Source organism: Passer montanus, unplaced genomic scaffold, assembly GCF_014805655.1.
Source record: "Passer montanus isolate IOZ18808 unplaced genomic scaffold, ASM1480565v1 scaffold11, whole genome shotgun sequence".
Lineage (NCBI taxonomy): Eukaryota > Metazoa > Chordata > Aves > Passeriformes > Passeridae > Passer > Passer montanus.
The window spans coordinates 8,008,282-8,036,204 of NW_024357613.1; the positions used below are offsets into that span (position 1 = coordinate 8,008,282).

At 39.2% G+C, this 27,923-nt stretch overlaps 1 protein-coding gene across 1 annotated transcript; it reads left to right on the top strand.

Annotated features, from left to right (window-relative positions):
• The first annotated feature begins 213 nt into the window (after positions 1–213).
• GPR63 (G protein-coupled receptor 63) lies at positions 214–27,709 on the top strand. The gene is made up of 4 exons (XM_039726763.1): positions 214–350; positions 16,166–16,251; positions 20,755–20,832; positions 24,112–27,709. The coding sequence occupies exon 4, from the start codon at positions 24,254–24,256 to the stop codon at positions 25,511–25,513; it is 1,260 nt and encodes a 419-aa protein (XP_039582697.1). The 5' UTR covers positions 214–350; positions 16,166–16,251; positions 20,755–20,832; positions 24,112–24,253; the 3' UTR covers positions 25,514–27,709.
• The last annotated feature ends 214 nt before the right edge of the window (positions 27,710–27,923 follow it).

Genomic DNA, 27,923 nt, shown 5'->3' on the forward strand with positions numbered 1-27,923 from the left:
GCAGGCAGGGACGGAGGAAAGCGGGGGAGGCGCTGGCTCGCCTGCCTGCTCCTCGGTCCGCCGGTTCCGCGGCGCTGCCCGAGCAGCAGAGCCGCCGCCGAAGCAAATGGGGAGGCGGCGCTGAGCGGGCTGCCCTCCGCGGGAGTCGGTAGCCGAGGGCAGCGGCGCGGCGGGCGAGCAATGCCCCTCACTTCTCTGTTTGCGCTGCCCTTCCTCCTTCTCCTCCCGCTCCCGGCTCTGAAGCTTTTGTTTTCCCCGGCCGCTGTGATGGCAGGAAACTTCCCGGAGAGATGGGCTCAGGCCGGGCTTGTGCTGCGCCCGGCTCCGCAGGGCTCCGGCCACACCGTGAGGTGAGGCGAGGCGAGCGGCGGCGTGGCGCCGCGGCCGCGGCAGTGCCGCGGGACCGGCTGCTGCTCCGCCCGGCCGAGGGGCGGCGGGACGGGCGGCGGGAGCGCGGAGAGAGTTGCGCTGGGGACCGCGGGGAGCGCCCACGGCTCTGCCGCTTCCCCCGGCCGCGGTCCCACCACCGGGAAGGCGTTCTAGCCCCGGGGATCCGTCCCGTGCGCCAGGAACTGCTCGGGGGTCTGCGCCCCGAGGAGGCTGCGTGGGCACCGGGAGCCGGGTGTCTCTTCTCCCGGCGGGGCCGCCGGAGCCGTCGGCGGGCAGCGGGGGCAGGAGCGCTGCCGGAGCCGGGTGGGCGCGCTCGGCCGCGTCCCGGCGCCCGTGGAGCCGCCTGTGGGGGCTTCCTCCTCCCCCGGCGGCGGTGGGGGCGGCGGGCGGGGGCCGCGCTTCCGGCCGGGTTCCGTCCCGGGAGGTGGCCTGGCTCCCGCCGCTGCCCGCGATCGGCGCTCCGGGACGCTGCTTAGCGGCACCGGGCAGCTGACTGCTCGCTGTCACCTGCTCATCAGGCTGCTGCTTCTTCTGCTCAACTCTTGAAGCCACCGGTGTCGGTACGGTGTGTGTGTGTGTGTCGCTCCTGCAAAAATGAAATAGAAACGTCTCGCTTGGTTTTGATTGTTTTTCAGCTACTTGAAAGTGTGTGTAATTTTTGTTTGGGTATGCCACATGGTGTTCCAAACTTGTTTTGTAAAAGTCAAATGATAACAGTACAGCCTTGTGTGTGTGTATGTATATATACATATATATGTATATAACAAAGCAAACAATAAACTTTCTTGTAAATTAACAAAAACACCTTTCCAGTTGATTTACAGAAAGATACAGATAGCATAGGAATTTTCAATGGTCAGAGCTAGGCATGGCTGGAAAGTTAGATCTGTGCCCAAGGAGGTTGTTAAAATTGTTTGTCCTTACTGAAATGGATAATGAATGCTTAAGCAGTGGCAAATGGGTTTTACATAATGCATTTTCTCTGGGACATATTGCACATTCTAACAAGAAAAGGGCAGTTTTAAATAGACCATTTCAAGTTAACTGAAATTGTAAAGAAATGTGAAAGGGAATTGTTTCAAGATTGGTGACATAGAATACCTGCATATTGTCAGGTGTTAAATATGGGGTTTTTGTTGTTTTTGCACAGTTAATGTGTTACAAAAATGTATTCACTAACGTTGCTGTAGCTCCAGCATAACAGTATAAAGCCACTAGTAATTATATTCTTAGTCTACAGAAGCATATTTGGTAATGACTAGTAATTAGAAGTACAGTAATTTCTAAGTAACTTCCCTTTGAAATATCTACTGGCAAATGATCAGCACTCTAAAGTACATTCTCTTAGCTGTTCTACCTTACTCCTTTATTAGAGAGTAGCCTCACTGTAAGAATGTATTCTAAATGTACAGAACTTTTTTTTTTAAGTGAGAAAATAAATGAGACTCTGGAAATTACTAGTTCACATGCAATGTCTGCCTACTCAGAGGAAAGAGGAAGAAGGCAAGATGAACTCTCCGAGTTTCTAATTTTCTTCTTGTGCACTACAATGCGTAGGTGACTTTTGTCAGGTGCTGCTGATCAGGCATTGCTTGTGTGCTTCATCATTGCATCTGCCACTTTTAAAATATTCCTCTAGGAATAGTAGCAGATAAAGCTTGGAGAGGCTGTGATTGCTTCTCTGCAGTTAATGAAATGCACCCAAGACCATTTTCTGGTTCTGAAGCTAAGTGCTGTGGCTTAGCCCTTGTCAATGCTGTTTAACTCTCTTGCCTTCCAGAACAGGAAATTTGCATGGGAGACCTGTAGCTGCTCTGTGTTAGAAGGATGCTGTGCTGGTGTGTGGCAGCTCAGCAGTCTGTGTGACAGTGAATTCTATTTCCAGGGAGTGATTCCTGGCATTGCTTGGTTTACTGTGGCCACAGTCTATCTGTAATGTTGTCTATCTGCAGGTAGGCTCCCTTAACTCTGTACTCAATGATAGTGATTTAATTTCCCTGCATTGAGGATCTCTGGCACTATAAAATGCTGCTTTTCATAATCAGCTGCTTAGAAGTGCCAGGACTGTTTTCTTTCTTTTTTCTTTGCTTGTGCATGTTGTTGAAGAGGGAGTAGGTGAAGGCTTGGTGGTTTTCCCACTTGTCCATAAGGGAAAGGTAAAGAGGGTCAGGAAGAGGCTTACGTGACTTGTTCTGGTTGTCTGGCAATGTACTCCTAGGGCAATGCATGTCCATAAGCAGTCCTGATGGCTAGATGTGAAGGTCCTTGGCCTGCAGTCACATGGAAGTTCTATAATTATTTTGCTACAGGTAGCAAGTTGGGCAGAGCAAGTTGGGTTTGTTGGTTTTTGTTTTGTTTTTTAATGCTTCAAATGATGTCGGACTTAGTTGTTAAAAGTGAGGTGCGACAAGAAGGGCACTACTTGTAGTATCCAGAAGTAGAGTTTCAGGTCAAAAATTGTCAGATCATGCTGCCTCTCATAGACATATAAAACACTTTAATAGAATGGTGTACTTTTTATCTCTGTAATTTGTTGTCAATCTTTATTTTGCTAACGTAGATAGTAGGACAGTTTGAACTTGAATAGTGAAATTGTTTAACCATCTAATTTCCAGCTGAGGGTAATACTTAGATACTTATGTAAGTATGTGGTGGGACAGGGTTAATGCTCTAAAGTACTTTCCCAAACAGGCAGCTTGGCACTGTGGAATTTCTGTTGATTTCATTAGAATGAAACCTCATAAAATACAATTCTTAATATTGAGCTATTTCTGTGTGTAGTTTAGGAGAAAGATGAGCCATCTTTTTTTTTTTTTCTCCTTGCCTGAGTAAAAGCACTGGTTCAGTAAGGTGTATTACACTTAAACATATATTGGAGGTATGTCAGGCAGCTTGGCACTGTGGAATTTCTGTTGCTTTCATGAATGAAACCTCATAAAATACAATTCTTAATATTGAGCTATTTCTGTGTGTAGTTTAGGAGAAAGATGAGCTATCTTTTTTTTTTCTCCTTGCCTGAGTAAAAGCACTGGTTCAGTAAGGTGTATTACACTTAAACATATATTGGAGGTATGTTTACACTTAAACATATAGTGTGAGGAGTCCCACTGGTTTGAATGGCACTCTGAGAAATCTCTTGCATAACTGTAACCTAATTTACCTCAATCTAGATGTTTATTATACACAAGCTGTGTTTAAAAGAATATTATCAAGACCACATAAGCACAGAAGAGTGTGGAAATTTAAAGCTTTGAAGTAGTGATGATGTGGCCTGTGGGAACTGTGCCTTCTACTAGCTAGGACCCAGGTTTTTTTCAGAATGCTTTGCATCTCAAATAAGGCAGCCAAAATTAGTGTCTGGTTATGACTTTTGCTTCTCTCCTGGATTTTCTCCTCCTTGTAGTTACTAAAGCAAGGCTTGAATCATGTGGATTAAAAGTGACATGGTGACATACAGTAATTGTGGAGAAAGCAAGGTTTTGAACTCTTGTTCTTCTTGGTGACGTTCTGAAAGAAGATGGATTCTGCGTGGATAAGTAGAATTTAGTCACGTAGTTAAAGCCAATGTCACAGGGTTTAATTGCAGGCACAGGGGTTAACTGCTACTTCTCAAGTCTTCAGAGCTTGACTTTTGAACCCTAATTTTTTAACATAGTTTTTGGGTGTAGTTTTGGGTGTAATTTTCTAATTTGTGGGGGTTTTTTTTGGGTTTTTTTGGGGTTTTTTTTTACTCCTAAAGGAAATAGAAGCAAAATATGGGTTTTTTTTTTTCCGTGGTATCTTTGATAATTTCTGATATCATTAGCAAAGTGAGAACCTCTAAATGCCAGCTCAGGCTGTAACTGTCTAAAATGTGGTAGGTCATGATCCATAGGTGGATTGACAATTAAGAGAGATAGCAGCCTTTATATACTTGTTAAATAGAAGCAAAATATGGGGGTTTTTTTTCTGCGGTATCTTTGATAATTTCTGATATCATTAGCAAAGTGAGAACCTCTAAATGCCAGCTCAGGCTGTAACTGTCTAAAATGTGGTAGGTCATGATCCATAGGTGGATTGACAATTAAGAGAGATAGCAGCCTTTATACACTTGTTATGAAGTAACCCTCCCAATTTTTATGTAATGTAATATAACTGACTTGAAGCTTTGATGCCCAGTTCCAATTCTGTTGGCCACCCATTCTGTGGACGATTCTGTCTGGTGACTTTACTGTTGTTTTCCCTGCAATATTCTACTTACCTGTTTCTTCCTGATCTTATTGCTCTGCTGCTTTCTACGTTTTTCTGACACATCCTTTTCTTTGTTGATTTAATAAATTGTAGTTGCTAGTGACTTCATTTGGCCAGTGTGACTATTTTGTCCTAATCTAGTGTGCAGCCCTCTAGTTACATGGGTCAGGTCAGCTGGCCAAGCGGATCAGGTTCAGAAAGCAAAGAGGAAACTGCCTTTCAGATCCAGTGCTTGGCTTTTGCAGGCTGTAGTGAGGAAATAATCGCTGTTATAACCTAGGTGGACTGAGGCTGGGGCACAGAACTACAGAATAATTGAGATTGGAAGAGGCCTCTGGAGGTCTTGTAGGCCACCTCTCTGCTCAGAGATGAGTCTGGTTGGAAGTTAGATGAGGTTGCTCAGGGTCACGTCCACTTGAGTGTTGAAAACCACAGAGGATGGAAGCTGCACAGCCTCTGTGAGTAACCTGTTCTAGTGTTTGACCACTGTCACTGTGAAGTTTTTCCCCTAAGGCCTAATTGAAGTTACCATACTGTAGCTTGTGTTGATTGTCCTGGTTCTTTTCTATGAACCTCCAAGAAGAATGAGGTTCTTGTGCACTTAAAAGCAACAGATATTTTTCTAATGCTTAATAGCTCACTTTCTGTTAGGAATATAGATAACTTTTGTCAAATACATAAAAAACAATTCTGTCCCAGCCATGGCTGCACACCTTATTCAATAACAGGCTGATCAAATCAGTTGGATTACTTTTTTTTTTTAATGGGGGCAAAATAAAAGTCTTTTCCTAGCCTTGCTTTTTAAATCAGATGAGATATGTGAAATTTCTCCTTTCTTACACATGATCATGCATTGTATATTCCATCAGGTGACTGCCTCATTGTGTGTGGTGAATAGATGCTGGTGTTTAGGAGGTAAATTTAAGTCTTCAAGCTGGGCTTCTGAAAGCCAGCTATGTCTTCCTGTGACTTTTTTTCCCCCATCTTGTTAGGTGTATGGACCCTCTGCATAGCAAATTTAAACCCACTGACTACTTTTGAGGGCTCTGTTAGAAATGATCTGCAGAGTACTACATTGACACTGAAGTAGTCTCAACTAGCCTTTCAGGCACAATCAGTGGGGACAAAAATAAGCCTGTTCAGAAAGTAGTTTATTCCTATGGCTGTATTATTTGCTCAGTGTCTCTCTGCTTTGTATCATTAGAGTATCAATGGCTCTTAGCCTTTCTATCCAGCTTTCAGGACAGCTACGTTTAGGCAAGGTTAATTCTTAGTGAGCACCTTTTCAGTTCTTTATTTTCTTGTCATTGCTTAATATGTGATCACATGCCTTGCTTGCAGCCTATTCTGAATGTTTAACAATTAACTTCAATGTGTGTTTCTTTTGTGGTGGTGTTCATCTCTGTGTCTCGGTTCTTCAGGAAAAGTTAAATTATCTTCATTACCCTACTGTCTTGTCCAAGTCATCCTGCCTTTTAAAAACGAAAAAAGTGATGGGACGAGGGCAGAAAACTTCACAAACAAGAGGTTTTGATTGCTTTGAGCACAAGGGGAAAACTGTGCAACAAAGCAGAAGAAAAAGCATGTATTTTTAATGCAAACTGTGAAATAATAATCCTGTCTTTCTAAAGCTGTCTTAGAACTTCAAAACCTGATACTACTTAGTAGCAGTTATTGCTACTAGTTTTCTGCATCAGTAGTGTAATTCATAAAATTATTCCTTTCAAAGGATTGTACAAGGTTCATTTGGTATAATGATAGAAAGTCTGATACCTTGTGAAAAATAGAGATGACTTTCTTTTGTCAAAGACTTGAAATGTAATTTAATAAAATTATCGCTTTCAAAGGATTGTACAAGATTCATTTGGTATAATGATAGAGTCTGATACCTTGTGAAAAATAAAGATGACTTTCTTTTGTCAAAGACTTGAAATGTAATTTGAAAATGCATTATATATCTTGATTAAGTTCTTATTTTCAGTAGATGTTCCAACAAGCCTTTTATTACTTGATCATTTTGATTTTGACTCTTGTCAGTTCTGAATTTTCTCTAGACCATTTTCTTGAGTCTTACATGAGGCTTGTAGATGTGTTTAAAAGCTTTGAACATCATATGCACATGATATTTTGATATTACTAACTATATGTGCATATGCTTTTGTATATATAAACTTCAACGTGCAGATAATGGTTTAAAATTCCCATCCAAACTTCCTGTGTTTCATCCTATTACCAAAATGACTTTAAGAACCAAAGTAAAAATCCAAACTTCCCACATCTAGCCAAAGACACATTATGAAACGTAGAAGAAATGAGTGTGCTGTATTTGTGCTTCCATTCTCTCAACAATGCACACGTGCCCATTAGTACCCCAGACCTTCATGTGCTTCAGTACTCTGGGAAAATCATATGGCCTGGAAAGAAACCACCTCTTTATTTTTGAAGCAAAATCAACTGAATTGCAGTAGGGCCTCCCACCACATGCCTTATTTCTGGTTTGAAGGCTTTGTGAGTTGGTAGAGCTGAGAAAAGCTAATTCTGTCCTTTACACAACTGAATTCATTCAGCATGTCTGCTCAAGCTCCAAGTGTGTCACTTATGATAAGGTGGTGACATTTAAAAGAAATTTGGCAATATTTAATAATGACTCATAAGGCATGTTGAGAGTATTTATAGCAGGGAGAAGTTGTACTATGCATTACTGATATTGGGACATCTGCATCTGCTGTTAGAAATTTCCATTGCATTTATTATGACAATAGGGATGGGGTTGAGTGCATTTGCTGGCTGAAGTTAGGAGTATTTTCCCTCCCCATTCCCTTCATTTTGATAAGAAGGCAATTTCCGACTGCATTTATCTTTTCTGGAGATATCAAATCAAAGCATGAAATCTCAGGTAATAGCACTTATGCTGTTAAACTGTTAGATCCAAATGAACTGGATTAAATGTGTTTTCAAGGCCGCCACAAATGATAGACTTGAAAAAGCATCTTCATGGTACACTGTCAATATGGTGATATACTTCAAGCTATTTTCAGCAAGGCTGAAAATAAAATAGCCCTGGAATATTCTCTCTGGTTTTTTTGCACTGTTTGCAAAGTCTATCTCTGTTCTTGGATATGTTGAATATCCAAGCAATATCCAAGTTATTTGAATAAACAATCAGATTCTGTTTCTTGATGCCAGTATAAATGAGTGTGAATTAGGTATTCGTTCAGAGACTGACCAGTCCCTTTGGTGGTCTTCCAAGATTTCACACTTCTGAAATGATGGCGAAGATGGGTTATCTTGATTCTGTTACAGTGTTTTTGGGATCCTGACAAGCTTCAGAGCATGCTGAAGAGCTCAGTATCTTAACTACAGGAAGGAGGGCCCTGGTGAATCACTCCTTGGGGAGGCTGGTGTCAACTGTTGACAGCGCAGTTTCTGTAGTTTGCTGAAACTACAGAACTGCAGATTGTACCTACTAAGCATTATGTTGCTCTTACATAGAACCATGAGTCAGATTTTCAGGCAGACGTGTGCAGACCATTATAGGTACCCAGAGGTGTTCATATACAGTACTGTTACAAAACAAGAGAAATAAAATAGGTACATTAAATGATTTAGGTGAATTCACTTTCCAGAAATGTGTGTTCTGTCTGGCTGCTGAGTAAGCTTATGTGGTTACCTCAAAGCTGGGTTGAATTAGGTGAGATCAGTCTCAGCCCTAGTCAGAAGAAAAGGAGGAGGGAAATGGTGTGTGTAAAACCAGATGCTGGTAAGGAAATTGAATTCCCTAAGGTCTGAGGCTGGGGCTTCATATTGATAAGCACTTTACCAATTTTGCCAAATATTGCCAAAAGGGCTACCCAGTTCATTGTTCAGCCTGCTCAAATCTCTCTTCATTGCTGTCAGCAGGTCAGGCAATGAGGACTTTTGTGCCACCACTGTGCAGCTGAGTCACACAAAAGTCATGCAGAATTGAAATGGTTCACTGTGTGCCAGAGGTATTCTGTGGATTAAAGACTGGCTTGCTGTTGATGAGTCTTTGAGATATAGGCAGTGGTGCTTCTATTCTACATAACTTTGCAAGGTTGAAGTTGCCAAATTAATGCAAAATGATATATATATTTAAGATACATTCTGTGATTTTAAGTTCTATCCATTCATCCTGTGATAGATCTGATGTTATCCGGTTTCACTGGGAAATTGCTAGTAACCATCCGGTTCTTGACCTGGATATCCTGAATATTTTGACCCTGTTATTTTTACACCCTTATTGTTTAAAGTTACTGTTGTGGACTGGATTTTTAGTTTAGTTAGTATAGATTATGTTTAAGTTCTTGACCTGGATACCCTGGATATTTTGACCCTATTATTTTTACACCCTTATTGTTAAGTTACTGTTGTGGACTGGATTTTTAGTTTAGTTAGTATAGATTATGTTTACAGTTTTAGATGCAAAAAGTTGAAGAGTAAGTACTTCTAAGAAAGTGGCTCTGCTATGCAATGTGATCAACTTTCATCAGGGTTTTTTTGGCCGTCATTAATGGCATTCATTGACCAGATGCAGTTCTGAAGGCCTCTTCAGCTGGACATGGTGAAACAAAGATAAAGTATTTTCATTTTGAAACTCTTGGTGGAAGATATTCTCAGTATGGGAACCAGCTTTTCAAACTAGAGCAGTGAGAATTTGCATGTGTGTTTTAAGGACATTATTGCCATTTCAGATTAATTTATATGCTCAGTAATCACGATGACTGTTTAAAATATAAATGGTTTTGAGCCTATTTCCGGTGTGCGGGAGGATATGGTTTGAGAATTTAGCTTTCTGCAGCCAGATGGATTATAGTGTTGCTAAGGAAACAGACTATAAATGAAGTGGCAACTGGGTGTCCCTAGAATATCAGACTGCTTGAAGCTGGTATTTTAAACTCATTTAGGTGGGTAGCTAGATGACGTGATGAGAAGTTAATTTCCTGTATCTTATGGTTCGTTAATTTTCATTGCTTTATTAGTATTTACAAAAGGTACCTTAACTTCCCACTCATGCTACCTGATATGTGGGTCACTGAACAAAAAATTGCTATGGGAATTAGAAAATGGACAGAAGCTGTACAGAGACACAGGTTCTCAAATAATCATTCAAACTACTGACTAGTAGATAGGTAACAGTGCATACTGGCAACAGTATGGTCTGACTGAAAAACTGATGGGGAAGTGAGCTGAGTTGCTTCAGAGTACTTGGGAAATAACAGAGCTTCTACAGACCTGAACTTCATGTATGAATATATATATTATAGCTATTTGATATGCATACATGAAGTTGATCAGAGCAAAGGAATTGGGTTGTGGCTTTGATACTTGCTCTGCCCAAGAAGATACCTGGCTCTTTTTTTCCTAGTGCTTTTGCTGAAAATGTATCAGGTTTCCAGACCAGGGTTAATGCCTGATACAGCACAGGTGGTGGTTTTGGTTTTTCTTTCCTTACCAGTGAAAAGGGCAAGCATACCTGAGCCATTCTCGCTAAGCGTGCAGCTAATAGATAAAGACTTGAGTTGGCTGAGCCTGCAGGACAGACAGCAACCCCTCCTGTTGATGAGGTGGACTGGGAGGAGGACAGGCAATGGTTCAGTCTGTGGGGCTTCAGAAACATGCCTTAGCTACTTCTGTAACAAAAAGGTCTGGAGAGCTCTTGGTAAGACTGAAAAGGGTGAGAACTTGCCAAGCAAAGATAGTTTGTAAACTAAATATGAAGTGGAAGGCTAGGGAAGGTTTTCGGCTATGTACAGGTGGCTGGTAGAATTTCCATTCTATGTGTTGTGAATTGAAATTAAACTGCTTCCAGTAAAACACATTGTTGAAAATGTGTCTTTGTTCCAGCAATGTTAAACCTTCTCAACCTGCAGCATTTGAACTGTTGTTTAGAGTACATTTGAGAGAATTGTTTCTGGTCTCTTCTGCCAGGTAGGCAACAGAGGTCTTTGTGGAGGTGGCATTAAGGCACTATAACATTTCTCTCCGTGATTGTCAAATGAATGGATTTATTTGATTTATATGAGTGCTGTCAGTTTGCATACAGATCAGGATCTGCCACTCTCGTTTCACTGGAACAGTAGCTAGGCGCAGACTAGAACTTCATGGCATGTAAAACATGACTTTTCCTCTATAATCACTCCTTTGCTGAGGGGCTTTGGGACTGAGCAAGTTTAATTGTCCTGGAGGATGGTTGCTCCTGATGCCTTGAATCTTCCTATAAGTCACTCTTGTGTGCTCAATGTGTGGTGAAAAGAGCAGTAGGACCACGAGAAAGCTGTTGATAAAGAATTTTTTTCTCCTGAGATAGAAATACAGGAGAAGCATCACTTCTGATTTTATGTGTGTTCGTTTTTGATGTCTAATGATGAATAATGTTAATTTCAGCGTTATCATTATGGTCTGTAAAGAGGTTTACAGAGAGCATAGAGGCAAGGGTTTAGTTTTCCGATCTCATGGTGGATGTCATTGCACTTGTTTTCCTATAAATCATGCCTATAACTTTATTTCTAACTTTTATGTGTTTTAAAAGGTTGATGCAACTCTCTTGGTCTGAATTTTTCAGCTGTTACTGAGTAGCTGTAATTGAATTAGAAGTTATATGTTACATTTATGCTATTTAGAGTTATTCTGATTGCAGGATGATAAATTCCATATGATATTTTCTCAGGTTCAATTTCATGTCTAAATAGAGACTGAATATACTTCTCCATAACAGAAGAAACACCATCATTATTTGCAAAATTCATTAGTTGAGCATATTTAAACAGCCTTTGGTTGAGTAGAAAGGTATGATCTTTAGCTATCAAAGTGGAAGACAACAGGAATTAATGGATTACACCTTTCTGGTAAGGTAATATTTCTCTTTGTAGGTTGGAGGGATTTGGGATGTTTTTATTTTTCAGTGGGGTTTTTTTGTTGTTGTTTTTGAAGGGTTTTTTTGTTGATTTGTTGTTCTTTTTGGGGGTGTGTGTTTTTGCAGATTTTTAGTTTTTATTTCTCTACTTTTTAAAAATAATGTGAAAATCCCTAACTTACTACTGAAGGAGCATTTCCATGGAAAGAGGTCTTTCTTAAATATGAAGTTTGTGAACTCAGAACTGCTGTAACTACCTATGGAAGGCATTTGATTTGGTCTCCTGTTTGCTTAAAAGTTCCCAGGTAGTACAGAACTAATTAGTAGTACAGAGTCCATTCGATTGACTGTTAATTTATTTGTAACAAGAAATTATAAGGTACTTTAAAATGTCCTAGAAAGGATTTGAATTCTTCAGTTGATATTTGTTTATTTTGCATTTTTATGATTAAAGAGTCTGGAAAAAATTGAAGTACTGATCTCTTGTATTACATGAAAAAACGTGTGCGTTAAAAATCGTTAGACTAGCTCATTTATATGTTTTTGGCTTGCAAATGTAATCAATTTTTTTCTTTCTTTGGGATGCATGTTACAAGCCCTGCTTGTTGCGTCTGAAAAGAAATTGTTAGTGCCTGTATTGCATAGGGTCTGAATGTCTGTAATACATCATCTCACCCTGAGAGGTGTCCAGATGGGAGCTCTTAATTTAACTGTCTTTTAATCCCTAGCATGAATAGATTTCTGACTAGGATTGTTTCTCCAAAAGAGTTGCTGTCTTAAAAGTTTTATTCCAGTTGGCTGACGTGACCTAAAAATAATTCTGAAGCTGTCAAATCAGATGACACAGATAATTATCAATAATTTGATTGTTTATTTATTCTCTGTTTCTAGGAAAAATAAGTTACTATTGTAACATGTAGATTTTTAATAGACTAATTTAGACTAAAAGCAAAGTATAGGGTAAATCTGGGGAAAGAACCAAAGGATGATTTTTTTTGTATTAAACACTTTATGTTTGTCTTTGCTTGAATAGAGATGATAATAACTACTGGAAATATATGCGCATGGGTGTATATTTATGAGAAGAAAGGTTATAATATAAATAGGCCTATAAAGTAAATCTTGGCTTAGTTCTCAGCTGAATCTTGCCATTGCAGCCTTTGAGCACTCTCAGAGCAGAATGCTGTGAGTGGGATTTGCCTCACTTAACTTGCTACCAGCATCTCTTCCATGGGAGCCAAGTGCCAAGGTCGAGGTCCATAACACCTGTATTGTAGCAGCAGGCCTCCTTCCTGGGCAGGCACAGAATTTGGCTCTAGCATGACCTGAATCCCTGAGGAAAAAGCAGAAGCAGGGCTGATCGCTTTGCTCTGGGAGCTAAATCAAATCCCAAGAATTTGTGAGCAGCACACTGTGTGAAGAGTGTACACATCTGGCCATTCTAATCACTTTTTCATTAGCATCTTTTCATAAAGAAATGAATTTTTGTTAAAATTAATTTTGTTTCAAGAAGCAGGTATGTTTCTGTGGGGAGATACATCTTAAATTCTACCAGTGTAGAGTGCTGCTGCTAGCATTGCCATTCTTATAGGCTGAGTTTTTTAAGCCCTTGCTTACAAAAGACAGTGTGCTAACAGTGGTTGTCCAAACTACTGACAGAAAAGTTCATCTTCCCCTGTTTTTAGCAGAAGGCAATGCAATAGTATGTTGGGTGTACTGGGACACTACAGAGGAAGTAAGAATGATGTAATGCAAGGAGCCTTTAGATCTTTACCTTAAGGTATATGAAGGTGGAACATATGCACAGAGTTCGGAGAATATAGTGGAGGAGTTTCTGTAGCTGAAAAGCCAAAATAGCCTTAGGACAACTCTCTTAAAGCTTTCTGACTTTAAGCAGACTTTTTTCTTGCTTATTATCTTCTGATAGCCTCACTCTTTTGTGAAGGAAGTAAGCTTTCAATATTTCGCTTTGTTGTAGCCTGTGGTTTGACTTAGTATCCAAGAAAGTGTTAGGAAAATTCAATATAATATGGCTACAGACTAGGCATGAAGAGACATAGAGAATTCTTAGTAAAGTACCTAACAAAATTATGATTCACTTGAAAAACAATTTCATTATATTTCTGAACTTCTCTAGGCTCTTGCTAAGTGTAATCTGGATACTTGTGGGAAACACATTTAAGTTTAATTATGTGTATGATCTTTGTGATTTTAGCTCCACTATTTCAGTTCTTTGTAAATGACACGTTCCTGATTTAGGGAATCAAAGATGCAAATTTTTCTATGATCATCAGTAAGTACAGGTTTTGCACCTTTCTTGCTTGTGGCACAGGACTGACTGTTAAATTAAAATATCTCTTAGTATGTAGAATCTAAATCTACATCTTAAGCCTTGATCCAGCTTCAGGCCAGGAATGTGAAGCTTTTAAATTAGCTTGCCAGGGTGGGTTTTAGTTCAGCTTATTCCTTCTGCTTTGAGACTGGGGAGCTGGGTTCAGGAATGAGCGAATGAAGAAGGAAAAGGTCAGGACTACCCTTTCAGTAGCTTGGCCAAATGCTGATATCATCAAGGCTTATTTCCACAAGTAGAACTCTTTGCAGGATCAGGAGTCCTCGCACTCAAATTTCATGACGGGTTACAAAGCTTTTCCCCTCTGTCCTTAGAAAAAAGTCTCACTAATAATTTATAATAGAGTGGGAAAAAAGGGAATTTCATTACAAAACAGTTTTAACCCCTAACTGTCAACAGAAAACTACCCAAAGCAATCTCGTCCAGCAAGGTCTCTAATGTACTCCAATTTAATAAAATTTTCCAGATTTACTTTGGAAAAGTACTTCTGTTTGTTTTTTCTTCTTGGAGATTAGAAGTGAAAGAATTTCCTAGTTCATCATGATGTTTCAGATGCTTGTCTAAATTGATTTTAAAGATACTTTTATTTTAGTGAGTTGTGAATATTTTCTATGATCATGTGAGTAGAGAGAAATGGCTCTTGTGTCAGAGGATGTGCTTGTCTGGTGGGAAGATCTTACAGGATATTGAGGTATTTAATCTTGTCCAGGCTCCCAGTAGTTTTCTGCCTCTTTGCAAATGTATTCACTTCTTTGACACTTCAAAAAGCAGAAGAGACAAGATTACCAGTGTATATTACTTAGCTCACTAAAGAAGGAACAAACCAAATGGAGAAAATCTATAATAATCCAATGGCTACATTTTATCTCTTTCATACATAGGTATATCTGGGAATTGTTTTCCTTCCCTCTTTGTTCTGTGGAATAAATGCAAAGACCAAATTTTTCTGCTCATGGAAAACAACTTGTATTAATAGATTATCAGAAAAATCTTTCAGACACTGGCTTCCCTTGTGGCTAGATAATATGTTCTGCAGAAGGCAGATGTTTCAGCAGACTCCAGTCTGGCAAATCAACCCTTATGCTTTGGATGTTTGAAGTCCATGTTGAGTTGGCTGCAGATACAGAAACTCAGCACTGAATGATTGGAGGGGTCAGTACATTATGGGAGGTCTTAGAGCAGCTTGTTGTTACTGCTTCCCTTGCTGAAGGCCATTGTAAACTCATTGACTGGTTTGTCCTTCAGCCCCTGTTGTGCATCATTCATTTAGAAACCTGTTCCTGAAGGATCCTGATACCTTTTGTTCCAGTGTGGAGGTGACTTAGAGATGTTCCTAAAGCTTATTCTTACAGAAATTAAAAGTTGTGTAGCCTTTTAAAAGCAAGCATGTAAAGTGTCTCATATATTTGTCCTCTTTATTTATATTTATTTATTTATAAATTAATTAGGTTACTTAAAACTATTAGTGTGACACAAACTCAGTTTTCAAGGCTCACTGAAATTTTATGGCTTCCTTCCAAGAGTATAATGAAAAGCTACCTTGAAAATTTACATTCTTGGTTAAGAACTGATTGATATCTGATGGTAACTGATTCTGTCATGAACTCATGATAGAATATGCAGTTTTTTAGCTATTTTAGGCCCAGTTTGCAGAAATAATTTAGCTGAGGTATATTAGCAGTGGATGATGATTGATTGGTACAACCACATGTAAAGGAAGTGCTGAGATCCTGCACTGAAACTTAAATGCTTTATTCTTCTTCTGTAGACCTGTTTTCTTTTTTGTCCAATGCTGTTATCTTTGCTGTTTGAGGAAAATTTATTTATCTTCTTTATGATGCTCAGTAGTAGATTTAAATGTTATTGTTTTGAGTGTCTAAAGGAATATAAATATCAGGATCCTGATGGTTAAGGGTAAGAATTTATTTTGATAGATGCAGTAAGACTTAGAACAGCTGGCTGCTACGTGCTTGTCTACAAGTGAAACAAACATAGCTGAATGAGACCTGAAACAATGTGTTACTCCAGCCCTGACAGATACTTGTATGAAATGGTGAGATTGTTACCATCCTTAGGTGACGTAGCTGAGAATTTCTTTGGATTGATGAAACTTTGATGTCCTTTCTATACCTTCTGTCCTTTCTATACCTTTCTATACAGTCTGCCTTCTGTCAAGAGACATGGCCAGAAAGGGGGCATACAGTCTGCCTTCTGTCAAGAGACATGGAATATCTTACTTCTCCCATTTGTTACCGGGAGAATTTTGCTGTTCTGCTCTTGTCCTTGAATGTGAATATGTCACACTTTTTTTTTTTTGGCAGGTTATTTGGGAAGAGAATAATTAGCTGAACAAAACAGCACAAGATGACTTATGATTCCTGTTCTTCACGGAAGCCTGTCTGGATTGGTATGCTATGAGTTTTGTGTGTTGGGTTGTTTGTGTTTTGGGGTTTTTTTTGCTACATTGACATAGAATGATTGCATGTATAATTCAAAGATTCACTTAAAATTAAGGAAGCTTTCAACTTCTTAGTTGCATTTAATAACTAGTTGGAGACTATGAATGTTTTCAGTATGTTTCCAATAATGTTCAATATTTTCTGATGCTCAAGGTACTACAGTACTTACTCAGCTTTTCATCATGATTATGGTTAATGTGACCATTGAACTGTCAGGAAAATATGACAGAACTAGAAATGCCCAAGTCCTTTCACATAATCTGCAAATTGAGAACATGATTTTTCCTAAGAGCTAAGAAAACACAATTATGTTTTACATTTTGAATATTTGTAGTTTACAGTAGTGATAATGATTACCATGACTGACGTTTCTTGACAATTAATGGCTCTCTGAATTAAGGTCATAAGGAAATATCATTGAGAGAGCAATTAGTTGTACTAAATGACCCAAAGCAGAGGTGACTGTTTCCCACAGTACTTTCCTATGAAAATTGCCACAGCAGTGTTTATAGAGTGGAAAAAAGAACAATTTCCTAAGTTAAAGTAATGCCTCTTGTGAATAGTTTTATGGGTCATCTACTCATGCAGTGTAGTTGATTAGTTTCAATTTAGGTTATATGTAAATAGATATTAAAACTGAAAACTGCTGGTTTCTTTAGGTGAGTAAGAACATTGTCCCTGCTGCTTTGTGCTCTGACTCATTCTTTTCACTGGTGTTAGCAGAAAGGATTCTATTGTAACATGTTCCTGCCTCTGCTTAATTGCAAGGGGAACAATGCTTAATTCGTGTTTAGAGGGGTGTGTCCTGGGCTTATTTGTACAATAATGTGGTGTCAGAGAGCATTCGAGTATTTTCTCTTGGCACATAAATTCTTTTGAAAACAAAATAAGCCTATGTCCTTCATGCTTCTTTTTATTGTTTTTCCCCAAAGAATATTTTGCTTTTTAATTTTTTTTTATCTTGCAGAAAATCTTTTTTCCGAAGTTTGCCTATAAAATTAAACCATTGATGGTAGCTATAAAGCATGCAGAAGCTTCTGGGACCACTTAAAATATCCCAAAGAAATAGGATCACTCTACTAGGCAGTGCTGTCTTCAGGTTTCTGAATAAGAATGATTTTTGTGTGCTGAATGAAATCTTGGTGCTGGTCAGTATTGCCATATATGCTTGATTTTAGCTGACAAATTTATGAAGTCATTGAACATTTTGGCAGCTGTTCATAGTGTATTCTGATCTCTGTTAACTGTTATTATGACCCTGTTATGTTCCCTCTTTTGTCTTTTTTGGTGTTCCTGGCTTTGACTGATGTCAGTTTTGCATATAACATATAATCTTTTATTTCCAGTTGATCGTGCTATCCAAATTTTGAACAGGAACCTTTTAGCTTCTAAAGCTGTTAAAAACAGACGCCATAGTTCTAGCAATAATTGTATTTGATGAATGGAATTTGTGTGTTATTTAGCTATAAGTATGTACTTCATTGAAATAATTGTGTCTATTATGTTCCATAAAAAGAAAGTTGTATATGAGTGAGAACCTTGCTTGAGAGAAAATGTGCATACACAGTAAATTTTGGCACTGAAATTGAAAAAAATGATTGTATGAAGCTTTTTTTGCATCTGAAAAGAATCTGTGAGTACATGTTCCAAGAGTGAGAATGCTGTGCCAAAAAGGTACCTATCTGCCTCTTGCTTGAGTACCTGACCATCAGTAGACTTACCCATTTAAACTATCAAAGCATGGTTGTCTTTTACAAGCTGTGTGATTACCATTCAGCGAGGACTGGGGCTTTGAAATTACAGGATCTGCCTTTCTCAGAGAGTGAGTGAGGACTGAAATGCTGTTGCTGTGAAATTGTCTTATTGGTTTCTTTCATCTTATATTTCTATCTTTACATAATTTTACATAATTTACCCTTTACATAAGGGTGGAGGCACTTGTTTAATAATCATGTGCATACTCACAGAAGAAGGCCTTTAAGTAGGGAGAAAAAAAAAGAGAAAAATGTGTATGTGGTGGCAACAGAAAGGAACCTCATGAGTTTATTGGCTGAATTAGTCAGTCACTTTCATGAAGGATGATAGCCAAGAAAGAGCATTGCCTGCAGGTTAGATAAGTGTAAATCCAAACCTATAACTGAGCATGCAGATTCTGTCTGCACTGCACACAGATATTTCATACTCAGAGTGATAAACAGAGCCCAGAGAAAGGTGCTGCTCAAAACCATCAGGAAGCAAGGAGCACAGGAGCAATGTAGGATCCAAAGCCTGCACTTCTCTTACTAGGTTAGGTGTCTTCTTTGCAACAGCTGATCACTGCTCACTCTCTCATCCTTCTTGAAAAGATAGGGCTGATGACTTATACAGCAGCCAAATGGCTGGTGCTCTTTCCACTTTAAGCACTAGGCTGGGTCCAGACAGCAGCTTGGATTAGGTCATTCTCCTCCTCCTCTCTTAATGTTGCACAGAGAAACATGCAAACATCACACAGAGGGGACAAAGCACAAAAGAGGATGAGGGGATGTAGCTGTTTGCATAGCAAGCCGGGTTGGTGGGATAACATAAGTGAGATTATTTTTCTTTCTTTTCATGGGTTTATTAGGAATAAACTATAGAGATCTGTGGGTCCTTTGTCCTTTGCTTTATACTGGGTGCTATTGACTTGAGAAATGCAGGGTAGCACAATCTTTTCAGCTAAGTTAAGGATGCAAAACATTTTTACTCCTTCTCCCCTTGTCTGGTTTCTTCTGTTAAGAAGGAAAATTTAGGATATAGCAGTATTTTCTGAAACTTTGATTGTTTACTATGAAACATTAGCAGTTGTTTCTCTGGCTTTTGTTTGATTTGTTTTCCTCTTTAAAGCTTTTATGATACATAAATCATCAAATGATACATTATCATTTAAGCCTCTGCTGAACTTCATATTTCAGAGTGTGAGGTTTTGTGGCATAAAGGATGTAAACTTAATCTGAGTGGGCAAATTCTGTTATGTGTATTTAAAGCTAGTCAAGTAACTGCATGTATGTGCTCAGATGTCTGTATTCAATCAGAAGGCCATTTATCCTTTGCAGTCAGCAGAGAGGTGGGTGATTCACCTCTTTCTACATGGACATCTGTATAATGATATGAAGTATGTCCCAAATGCTGTCTGAATTCACAGAAGCTCTGTGACATCCACAACATCCTGTAACAAGTCTTTTCATAATTACTTGTGAAATTATAATTTCCAGATGTGGGCTCCTCAGTTTGGGAGAGACATGGATATACTGAAGAGAGTAAAGGGTTACAAAGATGATGAAGAGTCTGAAGCATCCCTTCTGTGAGGAAAGACTGAGAGAGGTGGGACTATTCAGTCTGAAGTAGAGAAGGCTCAGGGGAATCTTACCAATGTATATGAATACTTGAAGAGAGGGTACAAAGAGGACAGAGCCAGGGTCTTTGCAGTGGTGCCAGGTGATAGAGGCAATGGGCAGAGACTGAAACAGGAAATTCCTGAGCATCAGGAGACAATTTTTCTCTATTGTGGCCCTCTACTAGGTGGCCCTGCTTGAGCAGAGAGATTGGAGGAGATGATCTCCACAGGTGTTTTGTGATTTGTTTGACTATTCCTATTCTTATGTTATGAGAGACAACAATCATTCACTTTCCCTGTGTCACTAAAAACTTGGTAGATCTCTGATAGCTTTTTTCAGTTGCTTTATCAAGTGGAGCAGAACTGAACATAGTACTGAAGAAATGCCATAGATGTGTATTGTAGCAGGTGGTATATCTAAATATACAGTGTATATAGCTAGCTCCTGGTTTTCTTCTCAGTTCCTTTGCTAGCAATGCTGAACACATGGCTGATGTTTTCATAGAGCAGACTGAAAATTTGAAGATCTGTTTTTCTTCTGGATGGTAATTATTGGTTTAGCATCTGTTACTGTGTAGATAACTGGTTTCAGTACAGGCATAGCTTTAGCTCTGAATTTTATGGGGTAGACTGTTAGCTTGCCACTAGCTCTTGAGAGATCCCTCTGTACCTTTTTATAGCTGACCTTTTTTTTTATTAAATTGACCTAAAAACAGTTTATGTTCATCATCAGGAAATGCCATGGTTTTGCATTTCCCTCTTCTCCTCTATAGATTAAAGAGCTTGAACCCCAGTAAAGATTTTATTTGTAGGATCATTCTTGTGACCTCTTTTTTCTGCAAAACTAAACACTCCCTTTTTTGTTTCTGATTTGAAGACAATTATTGTCTGTAGGAGGGTTTTACATTTATCTAAGGGCATATTAGTTTATTTTAGAGCCATGGTAGGAAGACCTATACAAAGCCAATCAGAAATACAGAAGTTACCTTTGCTGAATTATTGCTTACAGAGCTCTAAAAGATACTACCCTGGGGATCTAATTTTCTTGCTCCGAGATTTTAAATCCAGAATTATTTGTTGAATTTGTGTTCTTTTGCAGTTCCTGCAGAATGCTACAGCTTCTTTTCCTTCATGGTGTTCTCAGTTTGTGGAGTCATAAACCTCAGTGGAACTTTGGGTGAGATTTTCTTGTTCATTGCTAAAATATTTCTTATTTATTATGGAAAGTTCTGTTGACCTTTGTCCTGTTGGTTACATATTTTATTCTAAAAAATGTTAAAGACGACTAGTAGAAGAAAAGTTTATATAGACCAAAGAAAGAAGAGCTTTGCTAGTATATATGCTTCAGCCTGTAATTAACATTGAGGTTTTCTCTAAAGGAGTTAGTGTACAAATAAAATATAAAGAGAGAGAATGGAGGGAAAAAAAAATATAAAGAGAGAGAATGGAGGGGAAAAAAAAAAATCTATAATAAGGTTAATGCAACTGGTCACTTTTGCAAAATGTTAGTGTACATAGCTTTATATACTTTTGACGAGTTTTATGAGCTTTATATAATTTGACGAGGTTTGGTTTTTTTTGAAATACAATAGGACAGAATAGAAAATTATAACTTTCATTCAAGCAGTAAGACCTCTAGAAGGTGGAATTTATATGACTCTCTATTGGGTTTGTGTGACAAGGTTTTGGTAGCAGGGGTGGCTTCTGTGAGAAGCTGCCAGAAGCTTCTTCTATGATCTATAGAGGCAGGGGAAGGGACCCACCCACGAGTGTTCAAGAAAAACTGCAGCCTGTGGGAAGGACTGTGTTGGAGAATTTCATGGAGGACTGTCTCCCATGGGAGGAATACACACTCAAGGAGGGGAAGAGTTTGAGTCTTTCCCCTGATGAGGAAGGGGCAGCAGAGACAATGTGTGATGAACTGACTGCAATCCCTGTTCCCTCCCCTTGCTAGTGGGGAGAAGATAATTAGGCAGAAGGTTAAACTCAGGAAGAAGGGAGGGGTAGGGTGAAGGTGTTTTTAAGATTTAGCTCTATTTTCTCATTACCCTACTGTGATTTAATTGGTAATAATTTAATCTAATTTCCCCAAGTTGAGGTTTTGCCTGTCATAGTGACAGGTGATGATCTCTCCCTGTTCTTACTTGAACATACAAGCCTCTTGTAATATTTCTTCTCCCCTGGCCAGTTGAGGAGGTGAGTGAAGGAGTTGTCCTTGTGGGCATGTGGTGTCCAGCCAGGATCAGCCCACCACAAGGGTAAATTAAATTAGGATGTTTATAATAATGTCTTGTGTGATACCTTTGGCAATTAAAAGACACAGAGAGATTAATAATTTATCAGAAATAAAAATGCTGATGGTAGTCTGGCCCTGGAAATCATCTAGTGATAGAGCTTGCAGATAGGGAGTAAAAGGAGCAGGTCATAGTGCTGATTTTATTTGATGGATTCCTGACAGCAGCCTGAGCAGGCTTTCTTTCAGAATGCTAGAAGTGCAAACTGGAGGCGTAGATCAGATTTTGTTGTTCGTACAGTTAATTTCTTTGTTGGTGAAGTATTATCCAGCAAAAGGTAAACTTTTTATCCTACACAAAACATGTGGTCCTTGTGTAAATTGATAAAAAACATTCCTTCCTCCCTTTATTTTTGACTGACATTGATACTAAACAGAACCTGCGTAAATACTGTGGGCAGGGTTTGTGCTACCTTAAGCTGTTTGTGTTAGTAGCACAAGTGTGTCATCGTGTGCAGAGATGAAGGAGAGAGATTGCCCTCTGAAGATGCCTTTATCCCTTTTCTAATGGCAAACATGAAAACAGCCAGAAGGGACTATTGCAGTCATCCAGAATGAATGAGATGAAGCCCACTTTATGTTTCTGGCTGTAGTGATCGTTTTTTGAAAAGGACATTGAATTCTTCTGGTTTTCAGCTTGATCAGATGCCAGTGTGCTCTGAGAGTGTTTAATTTAGTAGTCCAAGACAGCGTGGAGAAGCTAGCACTGAAAAGGTGAGGGAGCTCTCAACTCCTTTGCATTTCATTTGTTAAGAATATGTACATACAAATATATGTAACAATACAGTACTAGTAGTAATAGTGCAACAAGACAGTGCTTGGAACTAAAAGGAAATGTTGCATTGTGTCAGTACCTATAGGGGGCCTGCAGGAGGGCTAGAGAGGGACTTTCTACAAGATCATGGCAATGGTGTTCAGCTGAAGGATGATAGATTCACACTAGATATTAGGAAGGAATTCTTTACTGTGAGACTGGTGAGGCACTGGTACAGGTTGCCTATGGATGTTGTGGATGTCCTGTCCCTGGAAATGTTCAAGGCCGGGTTGGATGGGGCTCTGAGCAACATGGTCTGGTGGAAAGTGTTGCTGCTAGAGCAGGGGGGTCAGAACTAGAAGATCTTTACAGGCCCTTCCAGCCCAAACCATTCTATGACTATAATGACAAGGGAGGGAGTTCAGCAGGATGTGTAAGTATTAGATTTACAAGGAAAAATAGAGTGCATGTGGTTAAATTATATGGGATACCAAGATGAATTTAAAAAAAATGTGCCCAGACCAGTGCAAGCAGGAAAGCTTACTGCCAGGGGAAGAGTTGTAGTGACCAAAGAAGTGATGGTTTCCTGCACCTGAATGTGTGTAAAAAAAATGTGCCCTGACCAGCGGAAGCAGGAAAGCTTACTGCCAGGGGAAGTTGTAGTGACCAAAGAAGTGATGGTTTCCTGCACCTGAATGTGTGTCTGCCCCTAAGTGAAACAAATTGAAAAATTCATTTATCCTGTGTACAAGTTATTTCATAATAACAACAGGTTAGGATATTTTGCATGTTTTTCCTGAGGTGTCTGATGTGTATGACTGACATGGAGCTAAGAATTCTGTATTATGTGCAATAACTTGGATAAGTAGGCTTTCAGTGCTTAGGAAGCAGGCAAATAGGCAATATACTGATACCATTTAAGCTATTTTTAAATGTTATTGTAGTTTCTACCTGTAGGCAGTTTCAAACAAAATAAAGAAGGCAGGCAAGTAGGCAATATACCGATACCATTTAATGTTATTGTAGTTTCTACCTGTAGGCAGTTTCAAACAAAATAAAGAAGTTTGTTCAAAAATTACGAGATTCAAATAAAAATACTTTTTTGATTTATTCATTCTTAATCAGTAAAGTTTGTTTTCAAACACAAAAGTTCTCCAGCCTTGGTTGTGGTAGAAAAAAAGCAGGGTGAGTTGAGAGTATTGTACAGTATCAGTAGGACTACAAGGAGTAGGACCTATGGGAGAAAAGCCAACTCCTGTTTCTGGTGCTTAAGTAAATTGTGTCAGCCTGAAGTGTAAACATAATATTGAGGATACTATTCTCATTAAGGAAAGCTGATCAATCATTAGATTACTGCTGGTTTCAGAGAGTTTTACATTGTGTATTTATATTTCTTTCTTCTTTTTCAGATGGAAATACTGACATGAACTTAAGAACTTTGATGCTTTCAAGCCTTGAATTTTGATTGTTAAATGACCAGTTCAAAATACTGCCTGAACAAGATGAAATGCCTTGAAGACCTTTGGTTCTGCTTTCATTTTTCTTGAAGGAATGGTTTTCTCAGCAATGTTGACGCTGGCCCACTCTGGGACCTCAAATGCTACTTTCATTGTTTATGAAAATGCCTATACGAATTTTACCACTCCCCAGTTCTTGCTTCATAGTGGCACAACACAGCCATTGAGCTATAGTTCAGGTGCTGTGCTCACCACTGAGAGAAGTACTTTCCTAGTAAACACCACAGCTATCCTGCCGTCACAAGAAGTTTTCAAGAGCTTGAGTTTGCCACTCCAGATCATTCTTTCTGCTGCTATGATATTTATCTTATTGGTTTCTTTCCTTGGAAACTTCGTTGTCTGCCTGATGGTCTACCAGAAGGCAGCTATGAGATCTGCAATTAATATCCTCTTAGCAAGCCTGGCTTTTGCAGACCTGCTGCTGGCAGTGCTGAACATGCCATTTGCTCTGATAACAATCATTACCACTCACTGGATTTTTGGGGATATATTTTGCAGAGTTTCTGCCATGTTCTTCTGGCTTTTTGTTGTAGAGGGGGTAGCCATTCTTCTTATCATTAGTATTGACCGATTTCTTATCATAGTTCAGAGGCAAGATAAACTGAACCCCCACCGTGCAAAGATTCTTATTGTGATTTCCTGGGCAGCATCCTTTGTTGTTGCTTTTCCGTTATCAGTAGGGAATCCTAATCTGCAGATACCCTCGAGAGCACCTCAGTGTGTTTTTGGCTACTCTACAAGCCCAGGTTACCGAGCCTACGTGATAGTTATCTTGCTAATTGCTTTTTTTATTCCATTCCTGGTCATGCTGTATTCTTTTATGGGCATCCTCAACACTGTCCGCCACAACGCAGTTCGTATCCATAGCCACCCTGATAGCATATGTCTCAGCCAGGCCAGCAAACTTGGTCTCATGAGCCTACAGAGACCTTTTCAGATGAATATTGATATGAGCTTTAAAACTCGTGCCTTCACAACCATCCTGATTTTGTTCCTTGTCTTCATAGTCTGTTGGGCACCATTCACCACTTACAGCCTTATTGCCACGTTCAACAGCCACTTCTACTACAAGCACAACTTTTTTGAGATAAGCACTTGGCTCCTTTGGCTCTGCTACCTCAAGTCTGCACTGAACCCACTGATTTACTACTGGAGGATTAAGAAGTTTCATGATGCATGCTTAGACTTGATGCCCAGATTCTTCAAGTTCTTGCCACAGCTCCCAGGCCATACGAGGCGGCGCATCCGGCCCAGTGCCATCTACGTGTGTGGGGAGCATCGGTCGGTCGTTTGAAACTGTAGTTGTTTGACTATGATTGTTATTTGCTAGGGTAATTTCTTTTTAGGCTTTAGGTTGAATTTTGTTTTGTTTCATATGGCTTTTTCAGTGTGGCCATATCTTATAACTTGATTAAATTTTCAGTAATTTTGTGCAATTGTGGGAAGATAGAGGGAGGGAATGTGATTGCCTATAGTTGGGTTTACTACCAGAATACAATGTAAGCAGAATAACAAATGTTACCTCTAGGATTCCATGGAAATCCATTCCTTTAATGAAAACTATATTTGGAACATCTTGTCAGGTTTATGCTTACTAGGCCTGCAATTTTATCTAATTGTAGGAACTTTTTTTATGCTGCTAAGATACGGTGTATTTAGTTGGTGTAATTTTTTTGAGAACTATTGCTGCTGTCTGCCAGTAAATTAGAGCCAAAAAGTCTCATTAGATTATTTCTCTCTAATTTAACGATATTTCAGAAGTTTTCATGGTAACATTAAAAACCTGTTTTTTTAATATTTCCATTAATATTTGTGTGCACTTTATAAAATTTACTATATAGTTTGTTCATTTGAATATTTTGTTCTGTATTGAAGGTGTATTATTATTGCTTATTATTATTTGTTGGTGAATTTCAATGAAAGACCCATGTAAGCTCTAGGAGGGTAATTTATGTTGGTATAACTACATGTACAGTCATAGATTTTCTGGTTTTCTAGCAATTGATCAAAATTACCTGCTCAGTTATCCGGAGAGTTAGAAGGAGAAAACAGAGGAATGAAAGAGAAAGCAAGAAAAATACCATGACCTGAGATTTAGGCTAACACATGGTTTAGAAGAATAGTGTCCATGTTAAAGTTGTTACAGGGTAAAGGGTGACTGTAGTTGTTACTTGAGGCTATTACAAGTTATCCAAACATCACGATAAGCCTGAAAACCTATCTGAAATAGTGATTTTTGGGCCTGCAGTTTATACTGTGTTGGTGTAATGTTGTTTCTGCTTGGAGCTCATATAAGGCTAGGTGTGCTGTACGCTGCTGAAATCATGCTGTCAGGCATTTGTTGGGATAGGATTAGAAATAGTAGGGTAAACCAGCACACAAATAGCAAATAAACCATAGTTGAGATTAGGATTTAGTCTGCATAGTAATTGCAGGGAGCTAAAGAATTCTTGATGTGTTTTGCAGTTTAAGTATTGGATCAAAACCATAAGCAGTCACAGAATCATAAAATAGCTTGGTTTGCAAGGAACCATAAATATCATCCTGTTCCAATCCCCCTGCCATGGGAAGGGACACCTTCCACTAGACCAGGCTATTCAGAGGCCCATTCAATTTGGCCTTGAACTCTTCCAGGGATGGAACCATCCACACTTCTTTGGGAAACCTGTTCCATTGCTTCACCACCCTCACATGGAAAAATTTCTTCCTCTATCTTTTCTAAATTTACTCTCCTTCACCCATTACCCATTATAACAGTCAGACAGCAGAGTTTGCTGGGGTTGTGAGTTAAATTCCCCTTTTCCCTCTGACACTACTTCACATTGATTTTTTCATTACCTCTTTGTCTCTGTAGTGGCTGCTGCCTCAAGGGTTTACTTACTGTTCTCATCTATTAGGCATCAGCTTCTCTCCCTAAAATGCCAAACCACCTCTCTGATTAATGTCAGGCTGTGTTTGTATCCTCCTGGAATGCAAAGAAACAAGGATTTCCTTGATACAGCAAACCAAACTCAGATACTTTTTTTTTTTTCAATCAGCTAAATAAATATTTATTGTGAGACAAGTAGAATTAAGACTTAGGTTTGGGCTTTGGAGCCAGATCCCCAGTTGCTCTGGGGCTGGGAAGAATACCTGCAGAATCAGCTTTTTGAGGCTGTGACTATGAGCAGAGGGATTGATGTGCAACAATGAACAACCAGAGCTAGGGTTTGAGCTTCTCTTGCTTCCATCTGTCTTTCAATGCCCCAAAGCATAGGGACCTCTCCGTTGTTGTTGTACCAGAGGAGCCAAAATAATAGCAATTTTATCTGCTTCTGTGTATCCCACAGTACACATGTGTATGAAGGAAATGCCCTATGTGGGTGTCCAGGGACTGTTTGCTTTCTGATGGCAACAGTGTTCAAACTCCAGATTTTTTTTAAAGGTCTTGAATAAAGAACTAATTTAAGCTAAGTTAGCTCTGTTCTTCTCATTCACAGCTATTGGTAAAACTGTTAAGTGTTCAAACTGCAGATTTTTTTTAAAGCTCTTCAATAAAGAACTAATTTAAGCTAAGTTAGCTCTGTTCTTCTCATTCACAGCTATTGGTAAAACTGTTGTTGTTATTTAAATTTTAGGAGCATACAAGGAACAATTTTGAATTCAGTAATTTCATTTTAAAAAAAAGCTGCCAGCTGAGACTGTGGATTACGTGTAAAGGCACC